Source organism: Schistocerca gregaria, chromosome 3 (genome assembly GCF_023897955.1).
Source record: "Schistocerca gregaria isolate iqSchGreg1 chromosome 3, iqSchGreg1.2, whole genome shotgun sequence".
Lineage (NCBI taxonomy): Eukaryota > Metazoa > Arthropoda > Insecta > Orthoptera > Acrididae > Schistocerca > Schistocerca gregaria.
This window is the reverse complement of record NC_064922.1, coordinates 306152643-306174607: the sequence shown is the minus strand read 5'-3', so window position 1 is coordinate 306174607 and position 21965 is coordinate 306152643. Positions and strand designations below refer to the sequence as shown.

At 39.8% G+C, this 21965-nt stretch overlaps 1 protein-coding gene across 2 annotated transcripts in view; it reads right to left on the bottom strand.

The window, feature by feature from the left end:
* The window catches only part of LOC126355192 (glutathione hydrolase-like YwrD proenzyme), a 141510-nt gene that overhangs the window by 110496 nt on the left and 9049 nt on the right, over positions 1-21965 (bottom strand). For both annotated transcript variants that reach the window (XM_050005420.1, XM_050005419.1), the window contains exons 3-4: positions 16630-16783; positions 994-1147 (exon numbers count right to left, since the gene is read on the bottom strand). In XM_050005420.1, coding sequence (XP_049861377.1) covers positions 994-1147; positions 16630-16783 — 308 coding nt within the window. The remainder of the gene's footprint in view (positions 1-993; positions 1148-16629; positions 16784-21965) is intronic.

The following is a 21965-nucleotide window of genomic DNA, read 5'->3' as shown; positions in this document are numbered from 1 at the left end:
CTCAAACAGAAGAATATGGCACAAATATTCCAAATTCTCCATCGGGAACTACATTTTCTAGTACCTGCAGCTCCACTCAGTATCTCCAAATGACAATATGACAATATGTAAACTCAAATAGCAGCAGTTAAATACATATAAAAAATGACAATCAATAAATAAACCCACAGCAACCAGAATACCAACATTCAAAACAAAAATGCTATGACCTTATGCACCAACCTAATATAATAGTAATTAGGAAAATGTATAACTACTCTACAAATAATAAATTCTCCTAGTAGAAAGAAACTATGAATATGATTTGTGGAAATTGTTACTAACTAGATAATTAAGTTTCATTAGCTGTGCAATGTTTATGACAAGTGGACAACATTTGTATGTTTCTTCAGATATTCCTGTTTCCTCTGTTTTAACATCACATTCTGGATTTATTCATCAGGCTCATTTTACTGCCTGTATTGTATGCTCTTGAATGTTTCTCTGTTATCATAATATGAACCAATAAATAAAAATTATCATACTGATGATAGTCAGTAGAATTTTACTAGTAACTTTTAAATTCTAAATTTTTACACTTCTAGAGCCCAGTAAGAGCAGAAGAAAAAAATAATTTATGTTTTACATAGATTCAAAGGTAATATCAATATATCAATGAAGTTAAGCAACTCTGTATATATCCCTACTGCTATTAAAACAAGCATAATGTGAAGCATAGTGTTGTGCTTCCTTTGGTAAAAGTTACAATTCTACTATTTACATTTTTTTCTTTTGCTGTGACAGCTTTGTCCGATTATTATCCACATTAGTATGCACAAAGTTTCATGGTGTTGGAGAGATGCCATTGCTTCTAGGAACAAGTATACAATACATGGTGCATCCAGTGACTCATTAATTGAGAAATAATGGATTGATAACTCAACAGTTACATTGTTTTAGTTCAAAAATAACTTAAATACACACATTTCTTAATAAAAGATGTTGTTAACAAACCTGGGCAGATCCAAAGAGACTAACAGCATCACTCCATGCAGCTGCAGTCCCTGGAACTGTTACATTGTGGACATGGCGATCAGGAAGAGGATTCAGGGCAGTATAGCCCTCTGCTGCTAGTATATCCAAAGTAAGACCAGCTGCACATCGGCCACTGTGAGGAACAAAATTATTTTTTGATTCAGTCTTTATCAAATCAAAGCTGGACAATTGCTTTCTGATACATTATTTTTCTTAAAGGCAGCATCATAGGCATATAGAACCTCCCAGAATAAAATTTTCGCTCTAGCTGAGTGTGCACTGATATGACACTTCCTGGCAGATTAAAGCTGTGTGCCGGACTGAGACTCAAACTTGGGGCGTTTGCCTTTTGCGGGCAAGTGCTCTACCAACAGAGCTACCCAAGCATGACTCACGGCCCGTCCTCACAGCTTTATTTCTGCCAGTACCTCATCTCCTACCTTCCAAACTTCACAGAAGCTCTCCTGCATGCCTTGCAGAGGTAGCACCCCTAGAAGAAAGGATATTTTGGAGACATGGCTTAGACAGAGCCTAGGGGATGTTTCCAGAATGAAATTTTCACCCTGCAGTAGAGCGTGCACTGATATGAAACTTCTTTGGAGGTTAAAACTGTGTGCAGGAGAGCTTCTGCGAAGTTTGGAAGGTAGGAGATGAGTTACTGGCAGAATTAAAGCTGTGAGGATGGGGGTGTGAGTCACGCTTGGGTAGCTCAGTTCGTAGAGCACTTGCCCACGAAATGCAGATGTCCTGAGTTTGAGTCTCAGTCCAGCACACAGTTTTAATCCACCAGGAAGAAAAATTTGGAGAAGGAAATTAAGTCCAGGAAGAAGAAATAAAACTTTAATATTTGCCGATGATGTTTTCTGTCAGAGACGGCACAGGACTTGGAAGAGCAGTTGAATGGAGTGACATGTCTTGAAATGAGGATATAAAATGAGCAACAACTAAAGCAAAACAAAATTGATGGAATTTAATCAAATTAAATCAGTTGATACTGAGGGAATTAGATTAGAAAATGAGACATTTAAAATAGTATTTCAGTTTTGCTATTTGGGCAGTAAAATCACTGATCGTGGCTGAAGTAGAAAACATAAAATGTAGTCTGGCAATGGTAAGAAAGCCGGACGGGGTGGCCGAGTGGTTCTAGGCGCTACAGTCTGGAACTGCGTGACCACTATGGTTGCAGGTTTGAATCCTGCCTCGGGCATGGATGTATGTGATGTCCTTAGGTTAGTTAGGTTTAAGTAGTTCTGAGTTCTAGGGACTGATGACCTCAGAAGTTAAGTCCCATAGTGCTCAGAGCCATTTGAATGGTAAGAAAAGTGTTTCTAAATAAAAGAAATTTGTTAACTTCAAATGTAGATTTAATTGTTAGAAAACCTTTTCTGCAAGTATTTGTATTGACTGTAGGCATGTATGGAAGCGAAACATGGATGAAATGGTAGGTCACACAACCAATGAGGAACTGGTGAATATAACAGAGGAGGAAAGAAATTCGTGACACAACTTGACTAGACAAAAAGATCAGTTGATTGGACACATTCTGATACATCAAGGGACCACCAGTTGGAGGGAAGTCGAGTAGGTGGGTGGGGAGTAAAAATTGTTAAGGGACACTAAGAGATGAATATAGTAAGCAAATTCAGAAGATGTATGTTGCAGTAGTTATTCAGAGATGAAGAAGCTTGGACAGAATAGAGTAGCATGCAGAACTGCATCAAACCAGTCTTCTGACTGAAGAGCGGAAAGGTCGGGGAAGAAGGCCAGTGTTCACTCTGTCTGCTTGTGGGGGGTAACATCCGAGATGTGGAGGAGGTCCTGCCGGTGGTGATAGAGAGCACTGGGTGCACCCGACTAAAAATTTTTGCTCATGTCAGCACCAATCACTCATGCCGTCTGGGTTCAGAGGTCATCCTCAGTTCATACAGGCGGTTGGCGGAGTTGGTGAAGGTGGAAAGCCTCCCTCACGGGGTGGAATCTGGGCTAACTATTTGTAGTATCGTTCCCAGAGCTGATAATGGTCCTCTGGTTTGGAAGCAAGTGGAAGGCTTAAACCAGAGACTCAGACGATTCTGCGGAGATCTGGGGTGCAAATTTTTCGACCTCAGCTATCGGGTGGAGAAATTTAGGGCCCCCTGAATAGGTCAGGCGTGCACTACATGCAGGAAGCGGCTACAAGGGTAGCAGAGTATGTATGGAGTGCACATGTGGGTTTTTTAGGTGAGAGAATTCCCTCCCTAGGCTCGACGAGACGCCTCCTGAGATGCGGCAAGGTAGGAGTAGGAAAAATGCAACAGGGAGTAACAATATGAATCTGCTAATAGCAAACTGCAGGAGCGTCTATAGAAAGGTCCCAGAACTGCTCTCATTAATAAATGGTCACAATACCCACATAGTACTAGGGACAGAAAGTTGGCTGAAACCAGATGTAAACAGTAATGAAATTCTAAACTCAGGTTGGAATGTATACCATAGAGACAGGCTGGAGAGTGAAGGGGGAGGCGTGTTTATATTGATAAGAAATGCAATAGTATCAAAGGATATTGACAGAGATCTGAAATGTGAAATAATTTGGGTGAAGGTTGCGGGTAAAGCAGCCTCAGACATGGTAATTGGATGTTTCTATAGGCCCCCTGGCTCAGCAGCTGTTGTGGCTAAGCACCTGAAGGATAATTTGGAAAATATTTCGAGTAGATTTCCCCACCATGTTATAGTTCTAGGTGGAGATTTTAATTTGCTGGGCATAGACTGGGAGACTCAAATGTTTATAATGGGTGGCAGGGACAAAGAATCCAGTGAAATTTTTTTAAGTGCTTCATCTGAAAACTACCTTGAGCAGTTAAACAGAGAACCAACTCATGGCAATAACATATTAGACCTTCTGGTGACAAACAGACCTGAACTATTTGAAATAGTTAACACAGAACAGGGAGTCAGCAATCATAAAGTGATTACTGCATCAATGACTTCAGCCATAAATAGAAATATTATAAAAGGTAGAAAGATTTTTCTTTTTAGAAAAAGTGACAAAAAGCAGATTTCAGAGTACCTGATGGCTCAACACAAAAGTTTTGTCTCAAGTACAGATAGTGTTGAGGACAAAGTTCAAAACCATCTTACAATATGCGTTAGATGAGTATGTGCCAAGCGAGATCGTAAGAGATGGAAAAGAGCCACCGTGGTACAACAACCGAGTTAGAAAACTGCTGTGGAAGCAAAGGGAACTTCACAGCAAACATAAACATAGCCCAAGCCTTGCAGACAAACAAAAATTATGCGAAGCGAAATGTAATGTGAGGAGGGCTATGCAAGAGGCATTCAATGAATTCGAAAGTAAAGTTCTATGTACTGACTTGTCAGAAAATCCTAAGAAATTTTGGTCTTATGTCAAAGTGGTAGGTGGATCAAAAAAAATGTCCAGACACTCTGTGACCAAAATGGTACTGAAACAGAGGATGGCAGACTAAAGGCCAAAATACTAAATGTCTTTTTCCAAAGTTGTTTCACAGAGGAAGAATGCACTCTAGTTCCTTCTCTAGATTGTTGCACAGATGACAAAATGGTAGATATCGAAATAGATGACAGAGGGATAGAGATACAATTAAAATCGCTCAAAAGAGGAAAGGCTGCTGGACCTGATGGGATACCACTTTGATTTTACACAGAGTACACGAAGGAACTTGCCCCCTTTCCTGCAGCGGTGTACCGTAGCTCTCTAGAAGAGCGTAGCGTTCCAAAGGATTGGAAAAGGGCACAGATCATGCCCGTTTTCAAGAAGGGACATCGAACAGATGTGCAGAACTATAGACCTATATCTCTAACGTCAATCAGTTGTAGAATTTTGGAACACGTATTATGTTCGAGTATAATGACTTTTCTGGAGGCTAGAAATATACTCTGTAGGAATCAGCATGGGTTTCGAGAAAGACAATCGTGTGAAACCCAGCTCGCGCTATTCGTCCACGAGACTCAGAGGGCCATAGACACGGGTTCCCAGGTAGATGCCATGTTTCTTGACTTCCACATGGCGTTCAATACAGTTCCCCACAGTTGTTTAATGAACAAAGTAAGAGCATGTGGACTATCAGACCCATTGTGTAATTGGATTGAAGAGTTCCTAGATAACAGAACACAGCATGTCATTCTCAATGGAGAGGATTCTTCCGAAGTACGAGTGATTTCAGGTGTGCCGCAGGGGAGTGTCATAGGACCGTTGCTATTCACACTATACATAAATGACCTTGTGGATGACATCAGAAGTTCACTGAGGCTTTTTGTGGATGATTCTGTGGTATATTGAGAGGTTGTAACAATGGTAAATTGTACTGAAATTCAGGAGGATCTGCAACGAATTGACGCATGGTGCACGGAATGGCAATTGAATCTCAATGTAGCCAAGTGTAATGTGCTGCGAATACATAGAAAGAAAGATCCCTTACCATTTAGCTACAATATAGCAGGTCAGCAACTGGAAGCAGTTAATTCCATAAATTATCTGGGAGTACGCATTATGAGTGATTTAAAATGGAATGATCATATAAAGCTGATCGTCAGTAAAGCAGATGCCAGACTGAGATTCAGTGGAAGAATCCTAAGGAAATGCAACCTGAAAACAAAGGCAGTAGGTTACAGTACACTTCTTCGCCCACTGCTGGAATACTGCTCAGCAGTGTGGAATCCATACTAGACAGGGTTGATAGAAGAGATAGAGAAGGTTCAACGGAGAGCAGCGGACTTTGTTACAGGATCATTTAGTAATCGCGAAAGCATTACGGAGATGATAGAGAAACTCCAGTGGAAGACTCTGCAGGAGAGACACTCAGTAGCTCGGTAGGTGCTTTTGTTGAAATTTCGAGAACATACCTTCACCGAGGAGTCTGCCAGTATATTGCTTCCTCCTAAGTATATCTCGCAAAGAGACCATGAGGATAAAATCAGAGAGATTAGAGCCCACACAGAGGCATACCGACAATCCTTCTTTCCAGAACAATACGAGACTGGAATAGAAGGGAGAACCGATAGAGGTACTCAAGGTACCCTCCGCCACACACCTCAGGTGGCTTGCGGAGTATGGATGCAGATGTAGATGTAGATCACAACAAATATAAAACTTCTTTCCAATTTTGTCACAAAGGTACTATAGTAAGTGCACTTCATGCATTACTTATCGTCCAGTAAAATACATCAAATATGTCAAAAAGTGCCAAAAGGTTTTTAATACATGATGATCTAATTATTGATTTTCTAGAAGAATCTACCCAGAAACCACTGTTGGTTAATTTAATGTTGTCATTCAACTTGAATGTCAAATGCATGTTTCCAACATAAATAACTGTCTTGATTAACAACTAACCTTGACAGCACTTGCGTGAGTAATAATAGGTGTTGGATTCTGAGACCACAACCCAGTTATTATTTCTGTGAGATCATCACAGCAGTGTACTTCTAACAGAAAAGGTACTTGTAAGGAGTAGAAGACACATTGATAGTAACATAAATAATTTGAAATAAGACCAAAAAAAAAAAAAAAAAAAAAAAAAAAAAAAAAAAAAAAAAAAAAAGGAAACTGAAAAGTGCTCCTCTACTTGGCTTACATAGCAGATTTACCTAGAACACTGGATGACTCTTCAAAGACTATACTGTTTGCTGCTGACACAAGTAGAGCCTATATTGTCAGAGGACCAAATACATCTATAACAGAACAGACAGCAGAATAATATGCCAGGCTTACAGCTGAACAATGCAACACTTGATATTTCAAAAGTTTATATTGTGCATTTTTGTGGAAATACAAATGACATACACTTACCAGAAGTAGAGGTCAATGGGCATACACTGGGTGAGATATCATGTGAATTCCTAGATATCCAGTTGGATAATGAACTGAGGTGGCACCAATACATAGATAAGTTAATTAAAAACTCAGCTCTGCCTACTCTGCACTTACTTGTCGAAATCTTTCTCACAGTGTTGATCTGTGGACATGATTGCAAACACACTTCCCTCATCATTGTGCTACAACATAATCATCTGGGACAAAGCAGCTAGGGCATAAAAATGTATTAATTCTACAGAAATGTTCAATGTAAATAGTGTAAATTTGATGACCGAGCATCTTACAGACTTTTGTGGACCTAGGGAATCTTATACTTATGTGTCATTCTTGTGCTCAATAATCATAAGTGTGATTAATGAACAGAGAGTACCTACAATAAACTATGCAATTCATGACTACAACACTAGAAGTAAAAATATTTTCCGTACAGACTTTATTTTTCTTTCTAGGTTTCAAAATGAAATTTCATACTTTAGTGAAAGACTTATGACTGATTTCCAGAAATGTAAAATGGCCAGACATTAAAAAACAAATCAAAAGAATACCTCATCAGTCATTCCTATGATTCAGCAAGGACTCATGAATGTAAATTCCACATAACTCTATTGCTTGCAATAAATAAAAATTGACTTTACTAGTATATAGACAGCTATAGTGCTCTGTGTAAAAGTAGTGTAAGATAAAAACAGCAACAGAGTAGTATAAGAGAAGGAAGAGTGGTTCTTTCCAAAGGAGATATTTTTCTCCTAATAATCACATACAGCATAAGTAATTCTCATGGAAATTATTTGATGGTGCCACCTGGTGGCATAAGCACACTACAAAAAATTATTTTGTCATACAAAATGCATAAAGTGATCTTGTGTTGGATGGGAAATGATTTTATTTTAAACTTGTGTTTTGTACACTGTACTTATTTATTGCTTTTATATGTCAAAATATGTAAATGTGATGAAGTATAAAAACAAACTGTGAAAGCTTTACTGACATACAGCACACTTTGCTGTAATAGGGAAAGGAAGGGAACCAGATAAAAATGCTGCTGTCAAATCACAAAAGGACAAATATGTTCCTCTTTAAAACACTCTGACAGAAAAATGGGGATCCAGCCAACTCAATAGTCATTCCTCACCAAAATGCACATTAAAGGAGCCTGTCCACGGCTCAACAGCTCCTCTGTGTGGTGAGTCATAATCCATCTTATTTCATATCGTTATTATTCCATCCCAGATTTTACATGAGTGAGTAGATTAGCAGTACTCATAATTTGTTGTTAGTATACTCTACAGTAGTAGCCAACAGCAGCTGCTTTGGCCTGTCAATCAATAACTTAACTCGTTTCCACATTTCTGAAGCCCCTTGGTTATGATGGGATTTACAGAACATAATGTGTGAATTAATTACTGAATGTTCTTAATTCCTCAACAAGAAGTGGAAAATTTAATAACTTCATCTGATATTGCAATAATTCAGAAAGAGAAAGATTCTTAGATATCAAAGGGTACTAAAATCAAACAGTAGAAAATCCAGAATGGAATGTAACAATATTAGGAAGGAAAGTTGCTACTCACCGTATAGTGGAGATGCTAAGTCACGACAGGCACAACAAAAAGATTCACACAATTATAGCTTTCAGCCATTAAGGCCTCAGCCTATGTGAATCTTTTTGTTGAGCCTATAGTCATGACTCAGCATCTCCGCTATATGGTGCATAGCAACTTCCTTCCCAATAAAGGGCACTAAAACATATTTATTAAAGATGAACAGCAGCTTATAGCCCAGTGGGTAGCATTGCTGTGTCTTGATCATGGGGCCCAAAATTTGATTCCCAGTTGGGTCAGGGATTTTTCTTTGCTTAGGACTAGGTTTGTGTCTTGTCCTCATCATTCATCTCATCATTGCCAAAGTTGTGTCTAATAGAAAGATTTGCATCTGGTGATTGTACAACCCTCAATAAGATCCCAGCCAATAAAGACATACAATCATTTCATTTCATTACAGGTAAGACAGAATTAGCAAAACAATTAGTAGAAAGTCTGAAGAATTTAAGTAATACTACAGAAAATATGAGTACCTCTATAGCAAAGTAAACAAAGCTGCTAAAAACAATCCTGTGATGATTCCTTATTAAAAATTCTTCCAGCAGATACACGGTGGTCTGTTGGAGCACCATAAATAACCCTACTGGAAGGAAGGTTACCTCACAGGAAGAAATTATATTGAATAGAGAAGGGGAAGAGACAGAAAACATGTAAAAAAATGTCAATGACTTTAACAACTATATTTTATGAACTACAAAAATCATCCTGCATGTCTGGAGAGGGAAATGTGACTGAAATCTAAAAAATATTCAAGAAGAGCTGGAGAAATATCGGATGAAAGTGTAGAAGATTTCTAGAATGATAACAACATAAAATAGTATCTGTCTAAAGAAGTAATACAGTATGTATTATAACCACAGATTTTTAAACTGATAACCACGTAAAATAATAGCTGTCTGAAGCAGTAACATACTTTCCATACTTTTCCATATTTCTATCCATGTTCTGTGCATAAATGCACAAGAATATTTTTGCTGTTATTGTTTACCCTATCAATAGGCCTTTAAATATGTCTGCTTGTGTCTGTGTATGTGCGGATGGATATGTGTGTGTGTGTGTATGTGTGTGTGCGAGTGTAGACCTGTCCTTTTTTTCCCCTAAGGGAAGTCTTTCCGCTCCCGGGATTGGAACGACTCCTTACCCTCTCCCTTAAAACCCACATCCTTTCGTCTTTCCCTCTCCTTCCTGAAGAAGCAACCATCGGTTGCGAAAGCTAGTAATTCTGTGTGTGTGTTTGTGTGTTTTGTTCATGTGCCTGTCTGCCGGCGCTTTCCCACTTGGTAAGTCTTGGAATCTTTGTTTTTAATATATTTTTCCCATGTGGAAGTTTCTTTCTATTTTATTTACATCATCATTAATTACTTCATTATATTGACATATACAAACCAACTGAAAAATTCTCCTCTCAGAGCACAAAAAGGCAAATATGTTCCTCTTTAAAATATTCAGTCAGAAAAGTGAGGAACTAGGTGCCTCAATCCTTATTCCACCTTCCTCACCAAAACATTTAACTTGCGGACGTCTTCACACTCTTTTGACAGAGAATATTTTAAATCCTTTTACTCAGTCTGTCTTTGAAGTGAGATCTTCATACTCAGCATCTTACTCTCATTGCCACTGTCTATATTTGTCTCTCTCCCACTGTCTTCTTTTTGTCAGATTGTCTCTTTCTCTTGGTTTTTTCCTCCACTGTCACTGTCTTCATGCCTTTCTGACACAGATTCTTTACCATTGTCTCCTTTTCTGCAACTTTAACTGTTTCTCTGTCCCATTTCCATTGTCTTTGTCACTGTCTCTTTCTTTGCCATCGCCACAGTTTCTTTCTTCCTCAATCTGCAGTCCTTCTCTTCAAGCATCATTATCTCCACTCCACACTTGTGCACACGGCAGATGGGGAAAGAGGGAAATTTCTTTTGTCTTAAATTATGTCAATCTTGGGGTGTTCAGACACCCCATTCCTATGTATGCTCTATACTCATCTCTCTTTTTCTGCCACTGCTACTATCTTCACTCATCTCTCTTTCTCTTTTATTGCCACTGCCTCTCACTGACCATCACTATCTCTTCTCTTGTTGGATCCCACTGCTATTGTCTTCATCAATCTCTCTCTTTCACTGCCACTTTCCCACTCCAACCATTAGTGCCTCCTCTCTCTTTCTCTCCAACTGCCACTGTTTCCTTTCTCTTTCACTGTCAATATTCTTCTGCTATGCTCTTTAGGACAAGAAAGAGTGAATATGTTGGGATGCCAAACTTTTTGTTGAGGAAGGCAGAATGAGGATTGAGGCAGCTGGTTCCCCACTTTTTTGTCAGAGTCTTTTAAAGAGGAACATATTCACCTTTTTGTGATCCAACAGGAGCATTTTTTAGTTGGTGCCCTACTTTTTCCTGTTGCAGCTGGATGTGCTGCTTATGAATTCTGTGTGTCAGTAAAGTTTTAACAGTATATTTTTATACTTCATCACACACACATATTTTGATACATAAAAATAACTTATAAGTACCAGTATACATAATACAAGGTTAAAATAAAATCATCTCCCATCCAACACGAGTTCACTTTACACTTTTTGTATGGCAAAATAATCTTTTGTAAGGTGCTTTTACCACCAGGTGGCACCATCGAATAATTTCCATGTCATAACAGCTTGCATAGGTGTGAAATGCCCATTATACAGAGACAAAGCATGATAAGTTTTATTGGTTGAACAATGGCAACTAAAAACATGATATGGTGACCTCATAACTTTTGACATGTGTTCACTACATCAGTTAAAACTACATTTATGCCTCTTATGCGATATTATGTGCATACTTTACATGCATAAGTACAGCTGCTTAAAATCTCTGGAACTTGGTAATGGATAATGATATTGAAAACAGTTTCAAGGTTGTTGGAGTACATCATCTTAGGGATGTATGGTAAAAATTGTGACAGTTTGTGAAGAAAAGAAACTACAGAAGTGGCCACCTACCAAGAGTGTCTTTCCACAATCCACCTAACCTTCGTAACCTCTTGGTTCACCCCTATGGAATCCCCAAACCACCTTCCTTACCCTCTGGTTCCTACCCTTGTAACCGCCCCCAGAGTAAAACCTGTCCCATGCACCCTCCCACCATCACCTACTCCAGTCCTGTAACCCGGAAGGTGTACACGATCAAAGGCAGAGCCACGTGTGAAAGCACCCACGTGATCTACCAACTGACCTGCCTACACTGTGACGCTTTCTATGTGGGAATGACCAGCAACAAACTGTCCATTCACATGAATGGACACAGGCAGACAGTGTTTGTTGGTAATGAGGATCACCCTGTGGCTAAACATGCCTTGGTGCATGGCCAGCTGCCCAAGTCCCACCCTAGACGACACCTAATACAAAAGAACCAACCTATCTGTTCAATTTACATGGAGTGCAGGAAGTGTGCAATGTCTAAATTTGGATCCTGATTTGTAGGGTATTCCTGTTTTTCCAATAGGTATAGAAATGATCACTAGGCCAAGGGCTATCCAAAAACACTTGACTCCTTATCTCTGGGATCAATAGAACCTGAAATATGATCTCCTGAAAAACTGCACTTTTGCATGTGGTTCTTTGGATTATGGTGGTAGTGAGCAGATTTTTGAAAGGATTGATTCATCGATCTCAATGCCCTATGTGATGAAATGCATTTTGAAATATCAGGTCTAGTAACTGAGAGCCTTAAGCTAATGGTAGTAGTAGTGTACAGGCCACCTAGTGGTGACCCCCATATCTTTCTGGAGAAACTTGAAGAACTCTTAATGTACTTACATATACCGAAATGGAAAAAATACAATTTTGTCACTGGAGGGGATATCAATTCAAGTTTTGATGTCCTGCATGACAGAAAAACTGTGACAGAGCTCAAAAATGTGCTTCGACAATTTAACCTGTACTATGTTAACTGCAAACCTATCAGAGTCTCAACCTGTCTAGACAATATATTTACAAATATTAAGAGAACTTGTATGTCCATTGATGTAATTAGTTTCTCTTACTCAGGTCATGATGCAGTATATCTTAGTCTTAATAATGTAACTTCAGACTGCACCAAACCAGAATCTAAAATTGTGATTACTAGACCAGTGAGCAGAGAGAGGATGGATAGGTTTAGATGTGCCCTCACCTATTTCAGTAGGGACACACATTTTATTAGGCTTCAACACTGTTCAGCTGATATTGTCTACACCAAGTTTTTTCTGTATTTTTAAATATATTTGAAAATAACATCCCTCTGAAAAAATGTACAGTGAATATTAGTAGTAATTACAAGAAAAGGAAAATGAAGGGATGGTATACTCCACAATTAGGGCAACTGAAACATGCTGTTATGCTGTATTCTAGTCTGTACAAAACCAGTAAATCAGAACTGTATAAAGAACTGTATGCTAATGCTAAATACAAGTATAGGAAGGCAATAAATGAAGTAAAGAAACTGCATAACGTAGTAAACATTGAAAAATCTAACAATACATGCAAAAAAGGCCTGGAGTGTAATAAACTCCATTGCACACACTAAACACAAAGAGGAAATCGCCATTACCCCAGAAGAATTTAATAAATAATGAAGTCAGTCCATTGGAGAAATTAGTAGTTCAATAAACAAACCCCCTGAAAATGCACTTAGTATTATGGACAGCTGCTTTGAAAAGCTTCCCCCAAGCACCTTCACTTTCACAGAAGTGAGCCCATATAATATCCTAAAAATAATGAAAAATTTCAGACTGTCAGTTAGTGTTGGTTACTATGATGTGTCATGCAATTTGTTGAAAGATGTTATTGGTTGTGTGATTTATCTTTTAACTTTTTGTGTTAACCAATGCCTAGTTGAAAGTAAGTTCCCCGGCATTAAAAAAATGGGAAAAGAGCTGTCCCACTAGTTACAGATCTATATCCATAGCCTCAGTTTTTTTCAAAAAATTTAGAAACAATTATGTATGAGCAAGTTAGTGTCCACTTGGGTAAACTAAATATAATTAATGATAAATAGTTTGGATTTAGGAAAGGTAAATCCACAACGGATGCAATGGACTCCCTCATGAAATTAGTCCTAGATGTGTTCAAGGCTACATTTTGTGACCTGAGCAGAGCCTTGGACTGTGTATAACATGACACTGCGCTGAATAAGCTAGTTTACTAAGGTTTTGATGACAGCAGTATAAATATGTTCAGGTCTCTTCTAGAGAACCGTCAACAAGTTGTGTGCATTGGTAGGCAGAAATCAAATTTGGTCAATGTTAGGTACAAAGTGCCTCAAGGGTTGGTGCTTGAACCTTTACTGTTTATACTAATGATTAATGGCCTGCCCTCATTCATGAATTCTCACACAATATTGCATGCTGATGACACAACTTTTCTACATAAAATCTCTGATCTAGGTACACTGATAACACTGACCGAAAACACCCTTGCTCAGTCCTCATTATGGTTAAAAGCTAATGGCTTCATACTAAATGAAAACAAAACCAAGACACTTTACTTTAGCCTCAAAGAGATTCCTAACTACCAAGAATTGAAAACTGTAAAGCTTTTAGGTGACAATAAATTGACATCGGAACCACAAATTAAAAATATATTGGCTAAGCTTTCAAGAGTTATTTATCTAATTAGAAATTTAAAAAGACATGTTCCCAATGACTATGTGAGATCAGCATACTGTGCCTTCTTCCAAAGCATCATCTCTTATAAAATCTTACTGTAGGGTAGTAGTGGCCATGTGAATGACATTTTACTTTTACAGAAGAAACTAATAAGAATAATAACGAATTCTGATAAAACAGAACATTTTAAACCTCTGTTTATTTTTCTGACATTAGTAAAAATTAAGCTATTTTTGAAAGTATGACCACTGCTCTTCATCCTAAACTACTCAGCTGGTTTTTTTCTACTGCTTCGTATTACATGTTTATGTATTTACTGATTTCAGGTAACATGTTCAGAAAGGTAAACTTATTCATCTACAATGTTTTATTGTACATTAGAGACATTTTCTGTTGAGAAGTGATATTCATAGCCACAATACTAGAAACAGAACATCTGTAGACGCGCCATATCATAGATAATCAAAATCGCGGTACTCCTACTTAGTCCTTGGACTAAGGATGTTTAATAGACTAAGTGCTGACTTTAAAGAACTACCTATAAACATTTTTAAAGCAAAATTATACAAGCTACTAGTGAACAATCTGTTTTACACTGCTTATGAAGTTTTTGAAGATGAAAATACTGTATTCTAACACGTACCTATTTTATGTAAACCAATTTACATCGATATAATAGTTTATGTAGAAACATATGCTCATGACTTTATCTATTGCTGTAATCAGCCAAATGACAATATATTTATTATTATTATATTATCTAAACCACTGTGTGTGTATTAGGATTTTTTCCCATTCCATGTATGTATGAAGCATGGCAGTAATGAGTGCTTAAATGCCTCTGAGACTGCTGTAATTAGTCTAATCTTGTCTTTGCAGTCTATATGAGAGTGAGACATATCAGGCTGTACTTTTATTCCTAGATCCCTCAATTAACACTGATTCTAGAAGATTGTTGGCATCTACCTTTAAGTGTCTGCTAATTCAGGATTTCATCATTTTTATGAGATTCTTTCATGAGTCAAGCAAACCTGTGACTATTTGTTCGGTCCTTTTTTGTATACATTCAATATCACTTGCTAGTCCTGCTAGGTACATGTCCCATACATCTGAGTGGTATTTTAGGAAGAGTCACACATGTAAGCAATCTTATTTATAGAGTGACTGCATGTTCCTAGTATTCTGCAAATGAATTCAATTCTCCCACCTTCTTCACCTACAAGTAAGTAATCATTTCTTTTATTATTGTCATAGTAGAATACCATATTTTTACATTTTGTAAAGTGTAAAATTTTACCTTTCTGAACACTTAAAATAGTTTTCCAATCTTTATGCTACTTTGAAATCTTATGAATATCTAACACAATATGTGCCTTTTTTGTGCACTATTTATTTATAGATAACTGCACCATTTGCAAAAAGTCTGACATTACTTTTAATATAGTCTGCCAGATCCATGACCATGTCATTTGTGCTCCTGCCATATATGTTCATACTACTAGATCAAGTACATTACTATTGCAGAAATACTACAAATCGTCCAGCAATTCCAGCTTTTTCTCAATGTCTCTGGCACTAATACCTATATCACTCATCTGTACAGTGATGTGGAGGTTCAACAGGTGCAAAACTCTTGGAATTTCTTTTTCTAAATTAACATTTACTATGCTCAGTTACAGTTCCTGTGTCATGAGTGCCTGAGCAACTACTTTGGTGCCACAAGCACAGATCTTTACATATAACCAGAAATTCTTTGGACTTTGTGAGAGTTCTTTCAATAACATTTTGCTAAAATTGTCATTAAGATTTCATGCTCTTTCCTTTTGACAGTCCAGCACATTTCATTTAGTAACTCTCTGTTCTTTACCCATAACCCCATGCATTTTTTTACATTTACTATGTAATACTACTACTACTACTACTACTACTACTACTACTGATAGTCACTATTTCCATAGAATCATCATATTGCCCAGTGCTTAGTCAAGTACTTCTTAAAAATTTAGGTACAGTTCCTCTAAATGCTGTAGCACAGAGGAAAATGTTTGACTGTCTCATTGAGACACGACATGACTGCATCTTTATCTACCTTTCTGAACATATTATCTGAAATCAGTAAATACATAAATATGTCATACAAAGCAGTAGAAAAAACCAGCTGAGTAGTTTAGGATGAAGAGCAGTGGTCATACTTTCAAAAATAGCTTAATTTTTACTCATGTCAGAAAAATAAAACAATTAACCTGGAATTAATTCCTTAGTTAAAAGGTATGTAGATTAACACTCATTGTAAATTGTAAATATATGCTTTGCAGATGTAGCTTGCCTTGACTGCTTCTGCTTATTAAAGTATATTGTGACTCATTCCACATCATGAAGGCTGTTCTTCATTATGGGATTTACACAACATGAAAAGTGAATGAATAAATAAATGAATGAACATTCATCTCAATGTGCAGTTTTATACAGTCTTTGAAACTATTTATCACTGTTGCCCAGCTAATGCTACAGGTACTTTACATTGTAAAGTGTTTCACTAATATTATGAATTTTTGTACCTTCCATTTAGTCCATAGACTTTCTTCTCATTTGCATTGTAATAGAGACAGAACGCATCTCCACCTAGGCCTGTACTACTTGGTTCCACAACAGCCATTGCTGCAGCCACAGCAACCGCGGCATCCACAGCATTACCACCACGCTGAAGAATATCTGCAGATGATTTACATTATGTTCCAAAAGAAGCACAGCCTCCACCAAAAATTGTTGCCTTTCTAGTAATTTTGAAATTACTATGCAATATTTAATATTAACATAAATTTCACAAAACAAGATCAAAATTATTTCATTAAAACTTATATATTGTTATAGAAACAAAACATGACAGTGAGGTAACAGAACAAGAAAACATGATGGAAAGTATTGTAAAAGTAGAATGAAAGGTTTATGGTTCTTAATACTGCACATTTTTGATGTGTGAATGTGCAGACCTACACACCCTCTTATCATATTTGTGGAAAGCAAAGTGATTTCAAGCTCAGTCTCAATAATGTAGATGAAATTGAGTAGTTATTTTACCTATTTAGAGCATCTGTTGCTGAATTACATGAAAATTTTGTGTTAAGGTACCAGCAATCAATGAAAAGACTGATTTGTGTTTAATTATGTAGCATGGAAATTATTGTCGTCTTTTATTTAGCTAGCAGTAAAAGCTCCATTGTACACAAAGAGTTTCATTTTAATTTGAGTTTTGACTTCCAATGCTACATAACATGGGGTAAATATTTTTCATAATTCACCAAAATATTTCTCCTATGATAGCATACAAAATATGATGTTTTACACTATTTCATTCTATTGTTTAGAAGTTCTAGGCCTTGTGGTTCATAACTGGGGTGTTTTTCTTTAAATAATAGAAGTTTATTTTTCTTAAAAAATTTTATAATTTTAAAACCTTTGACATCAAGTTCACAAAAGATGTAATACTGTGTCCTTAACAAAGCTAGTGACTGTAATGGTCATATTACCTACAAAATTCTCTTGAAATGATGTAGGGAACTGTAGGAAATCTAAATAGTAAGAACCAGATGAAAACGTAAACCTTGGCCATTAAAAAAGCAAATCCAGTGTCTTAAAACTGTGGCATCTCATTCAGTGTATAATGTGTTCTTACAGGTTGTTGATTGGCACTAAGTAAATTGTACTACTGTTTCTGAAGCATACATACAAAGCAGATTATCTCATTTCCAAGGTACGGTCTTTCGCTGAAGGAACAAATAATTACCATATCTAAATAAAACCAATTGCGTGTGTTATGGCTTATGTAGGTATCAAGCAACTAATACTGAAGATGTGCTACATAACCATGTTTACATAGTTACATTTTAATTTGTGTTCTAGGTTTATCCAGGAACATATTTTCCATATTGGAAGCAAGAGAACAGACATACTACAATAATGACAAAATCTCATAAACAAACTGCTGACATCATAAGCTTCTGATACCATACAAGTAAAAGGTCAAAGTAATAGAAATGTGCTGACTTATATATATATATATATATATATATATATATATATATATATATATATATAAGCTGACTTTTATATATATATATATAATAGAAAGAAGCTTCCACATGGGAAAAATATATTAAAAACAAAGATTCCAAGACTTACCAAGCGGGAAAGCACCGGCAGACAGGCACATGAACAAAACACACAAACAGAGTTACTAGCTTTCGCAACCGATGGTTGCTTCTTCAGGAAGGAGAGGGAAAGACGAAAGGATGTGGGTTTTAAGGGAGAGGGTAAGGAGTCATTCCAATCCCGGGAGCGGAAAGACTTCCCTTAGGGGAAAAAAAGGACAGGTGTACACTCGCACACACACACACACACACACACACACACACACACACACACACACACACACATCCATCCGCACACACACAAACACAAGCAGACATATTTAAAGGCCTTTAAATATGTCTGCCTGCGCCCGTGCATGTGCGGATGGACGCGTGCGTGTGCGTGTGCGTGCGTGTGTGCGCGCGAGTGCACACCTGTCCCTCCCTTCCCCAAGGGAAGTCCCTCCGCTCCCGGGACTGGAACGACTCCCGACCCCCTCCCCCAAAACCCACATCCCCTCGTCAGTCCCCCTCCCCCCTGAAAAAGCAACCATTGGTCGCGAAAGCCAGCAATTCCGCGTGTGTGCCTGTGTGTCCTGCTCATTGTGCCCGCCCGCCGGCGGCCCCCCCGCCTGGCAAGTCCTGGAATCCTTGTTTTTAATATATTTTATCATGTAGAAGTTTCTTTATATACACTCCTGGAAATTGAAATAAGAACACCGTGAATTCATTGTCCCAGGAAGGGGAAACTTTATTCACACATTCCTAGGGTCAGATACATCACATGATCACACTGACAGAACCACAGGCACATAGACACAGGCAACAGAGCATGCACAATGTCGGCACTAGTACAGTGTATATCCACCTTTCGCAGCAATGCAGGCTGCTAATCTCCCATGGAGACGATCGTACAGATGCTGGATGTATTCCTGTGGAACGGCTTGCCATGTCATTTCCACCTGGCACCTCAGTTGGACCAGCGTTCGTGCTGGACGTGCAGACCGCGTGAGACGACATTTCATCCAGTCCCAAACATCCTCAATGGGGAACAGATCCGGATATCTTGCTGGCCAGGGTAGTTGACTTACACCTTCTAGAGTACGTTGGGTGGATCGGGATACATGTGCATTGTCCTGTTGGAACAGCAAGTTCCCTTGCCGGTCTAGGAATGGTAGAACGATGGGTTCGATGACGGTTTGGATGTACCGTGCACTATTCAGTGTCCCCTCGACGATCACCAGAGGTGTACGGCCAGTGTAGGAGATCGCTCCCCACACCATGATTCCGGGTGTTGGCCCTGTGTGCCTCGGTCGTATGCAGTCCTGATTGTGGCGCTCACCTGCCCGACGCCAAACACGCATACGACCATCATTGGCACCAAGGCAGAAGCGACTCTCATCGCTGAAGACGACACGTCTCCATTCGTCCTTCCATTCACGCCTGTCGCGACACCACTGGAGGCGGGCTGCATGATGTTGGGACGTGAGCGGAAGACGACCTAACGGTGTGCGGGACCGTAGCCCAGCTTCATGGGGACGGTTGCGAATGGTCCTCGTCGACACCCCAGGAGCAACAGTGTCCCTAATTTGCTGGGAAGTGGCGATGCGGTCCCCTACGGCACTGCGTAGGATCCTACGGTCTTGGCGTGCATCCGTGCGTCGCTGCGGTCCGGTCCCAGGTCGACGGGCACGTGCACCTTCCGCCGGCCACTGGCGACAACATCGATGTACTGTGGAGACCTCACGCCCCACGTGTTGAGCAATTCGGCGGTACGTCCACCCGGCCTCCCGCATGCCCACTATATGCCCTCGCTCAAAGTCCGTCAACTGCAGATACGGTTCACGTCCATGCTGTCGCGGCATGCTGCCAGTATTAAAGACTGCGATGGAGCTCCGTATGCCATGGCAAACTGGCTGACACTGACGGCGGCAGTGCACAAATGCTGCGCAGCTAGCGCCATTCGACGCCCAACACCGCGGTTCCTGGTGTGTCCGCTGTGCCGTGCGTGTGATCATTGCTTGTACAGCCCTTTCGCAGTGTCCGGAGCAAGTATGGTGGGTCTGACACACCGGTGTCAATGTGTTCTTTTTTCCATTTCCAGGAGTGTGTGTATATATATTAAAAACAAAGATTCCAAGACCCACCAAGCGGGAAAGCGCCGGCAGACAGGCACACGAACAAAACACACAAACACACACAACACACACACAGAACCACTAGCCCTCGCAACCGATGGCTGCCTCCTCAGGAAGGAGAGGGAAAGACGAAAGGATGCGGGTTTCAAGGGAGAGGGCAAGGAGCCACTCCAATCCCGGGAGCGGAAAGACCCCCCCTAGGGAAAAAAAGGACAGGTGCACACACACACATATATCCATCCGCACATTCACAGACACAAGCAGACATATTTAAAGGCAAAGAGTAAGGGCAGAGATGTCAGTCGAGGCAGAAGTGTAGAGGCAAAGAAGTTGTTGAAAGACAGGTAAGGTATGAGCGGCGGCAACTTGAAAAGTGGCGGAGGTTGAGGCCTGGCGGAAATCGAGAAGAGAGAATATACTGAAGGGCGAGTTCCCATCTCCGGAGTTCGGATAGGTTGGTGTTGGTGGGAAGTATCCAGATAACTCGGACGGTGTAACATTGTGCCAAGATGTGCTGGCCGTGCATCAAGGCATGTTTAGCCACAGGGTGATCCTCATTACCAACAAACACTGTCTGCCTGTGTCCATTCATGCGAATGAACAGTTTGTTGCTGGTCATTCCAACATAGAAAGCGTCACAGTGCAGGCAGGTCAGTTGGTAAATCATGTGTGTGCTTTCACACGTGGCTCTCCCTTTGATCGTGTACACCTTCCGGGTTACAGGACTGGAGTAGGTGGTGGTGGGAGGGTGCATAGGACAGGTTTTACACCGGGGACGGTTGCAAGGGTAGGAGCCAGAGGGTAGGGAAGGTGGTTTGGGGATTTCATAGGGATGAACCAAGAGGTTCCGAAGGTTAGGTGGACGGCAGAAAGACACTCTTGGTGGAGTGGGAAGGATTTCATGAAGGATGGATCTCATTTCAGGGCACGATTTTAGGAAGTCGTATCCCTGCTGGAGAGCCACATTCAAGGTCTGATCCAGTCCCGGGAAGTATTCTGTCACAAGTGGGGCACTTTTGGGGTTCTTCTGTGAGAGGTTCTGGGTTTGAGGGGATGAGGAAGTGGCTCTGGTTATCTGCTTCTGTACCAGGTTGGGAGGGTATTTGCGGGATGCGAAAGCTGTTTTCAGGTTGTTGGTGTAATGGTCGAGGGATTCAGGACTGGAGCAGATTCGTTTGCCACGAAGGCCTAGGCTGTAGGGAAGGGACCGTTTGATATGGAATGGGTGGCAGCTGTCATAATGGAGGTACTGTTGCTTGTTGGTGGGTTTGATGTGGACGGATGTGTGCAGCTGGCCATTGGACAGATGGAGGTCAACGTCTAGGAAAGTGGCATGGGATTTGGAGTAGGACCAGGTGAATCTGATGGAACCAAAGGAGTTGAGGTTGGTGAGGAAATTCTGGAGTTGTTCTTCACTGTGAGTCCAGATCATGAAGATGTCATCAATAAATCTGTACCAAACTTTGGGTTGGCAGGCTTGGGTAACCAAGAAGGCTTCCTCTAAGCGACCCATAAATAGGTTGGCATACGAGGGGGCCATCCTGGTACCCATGGCTGTTCCCTTTAATTGTTGGTATGTCTGGCCTTCAAAAGTGAAGAAGTTGTGGGTCAGGATGAAGCTGGCTAAGG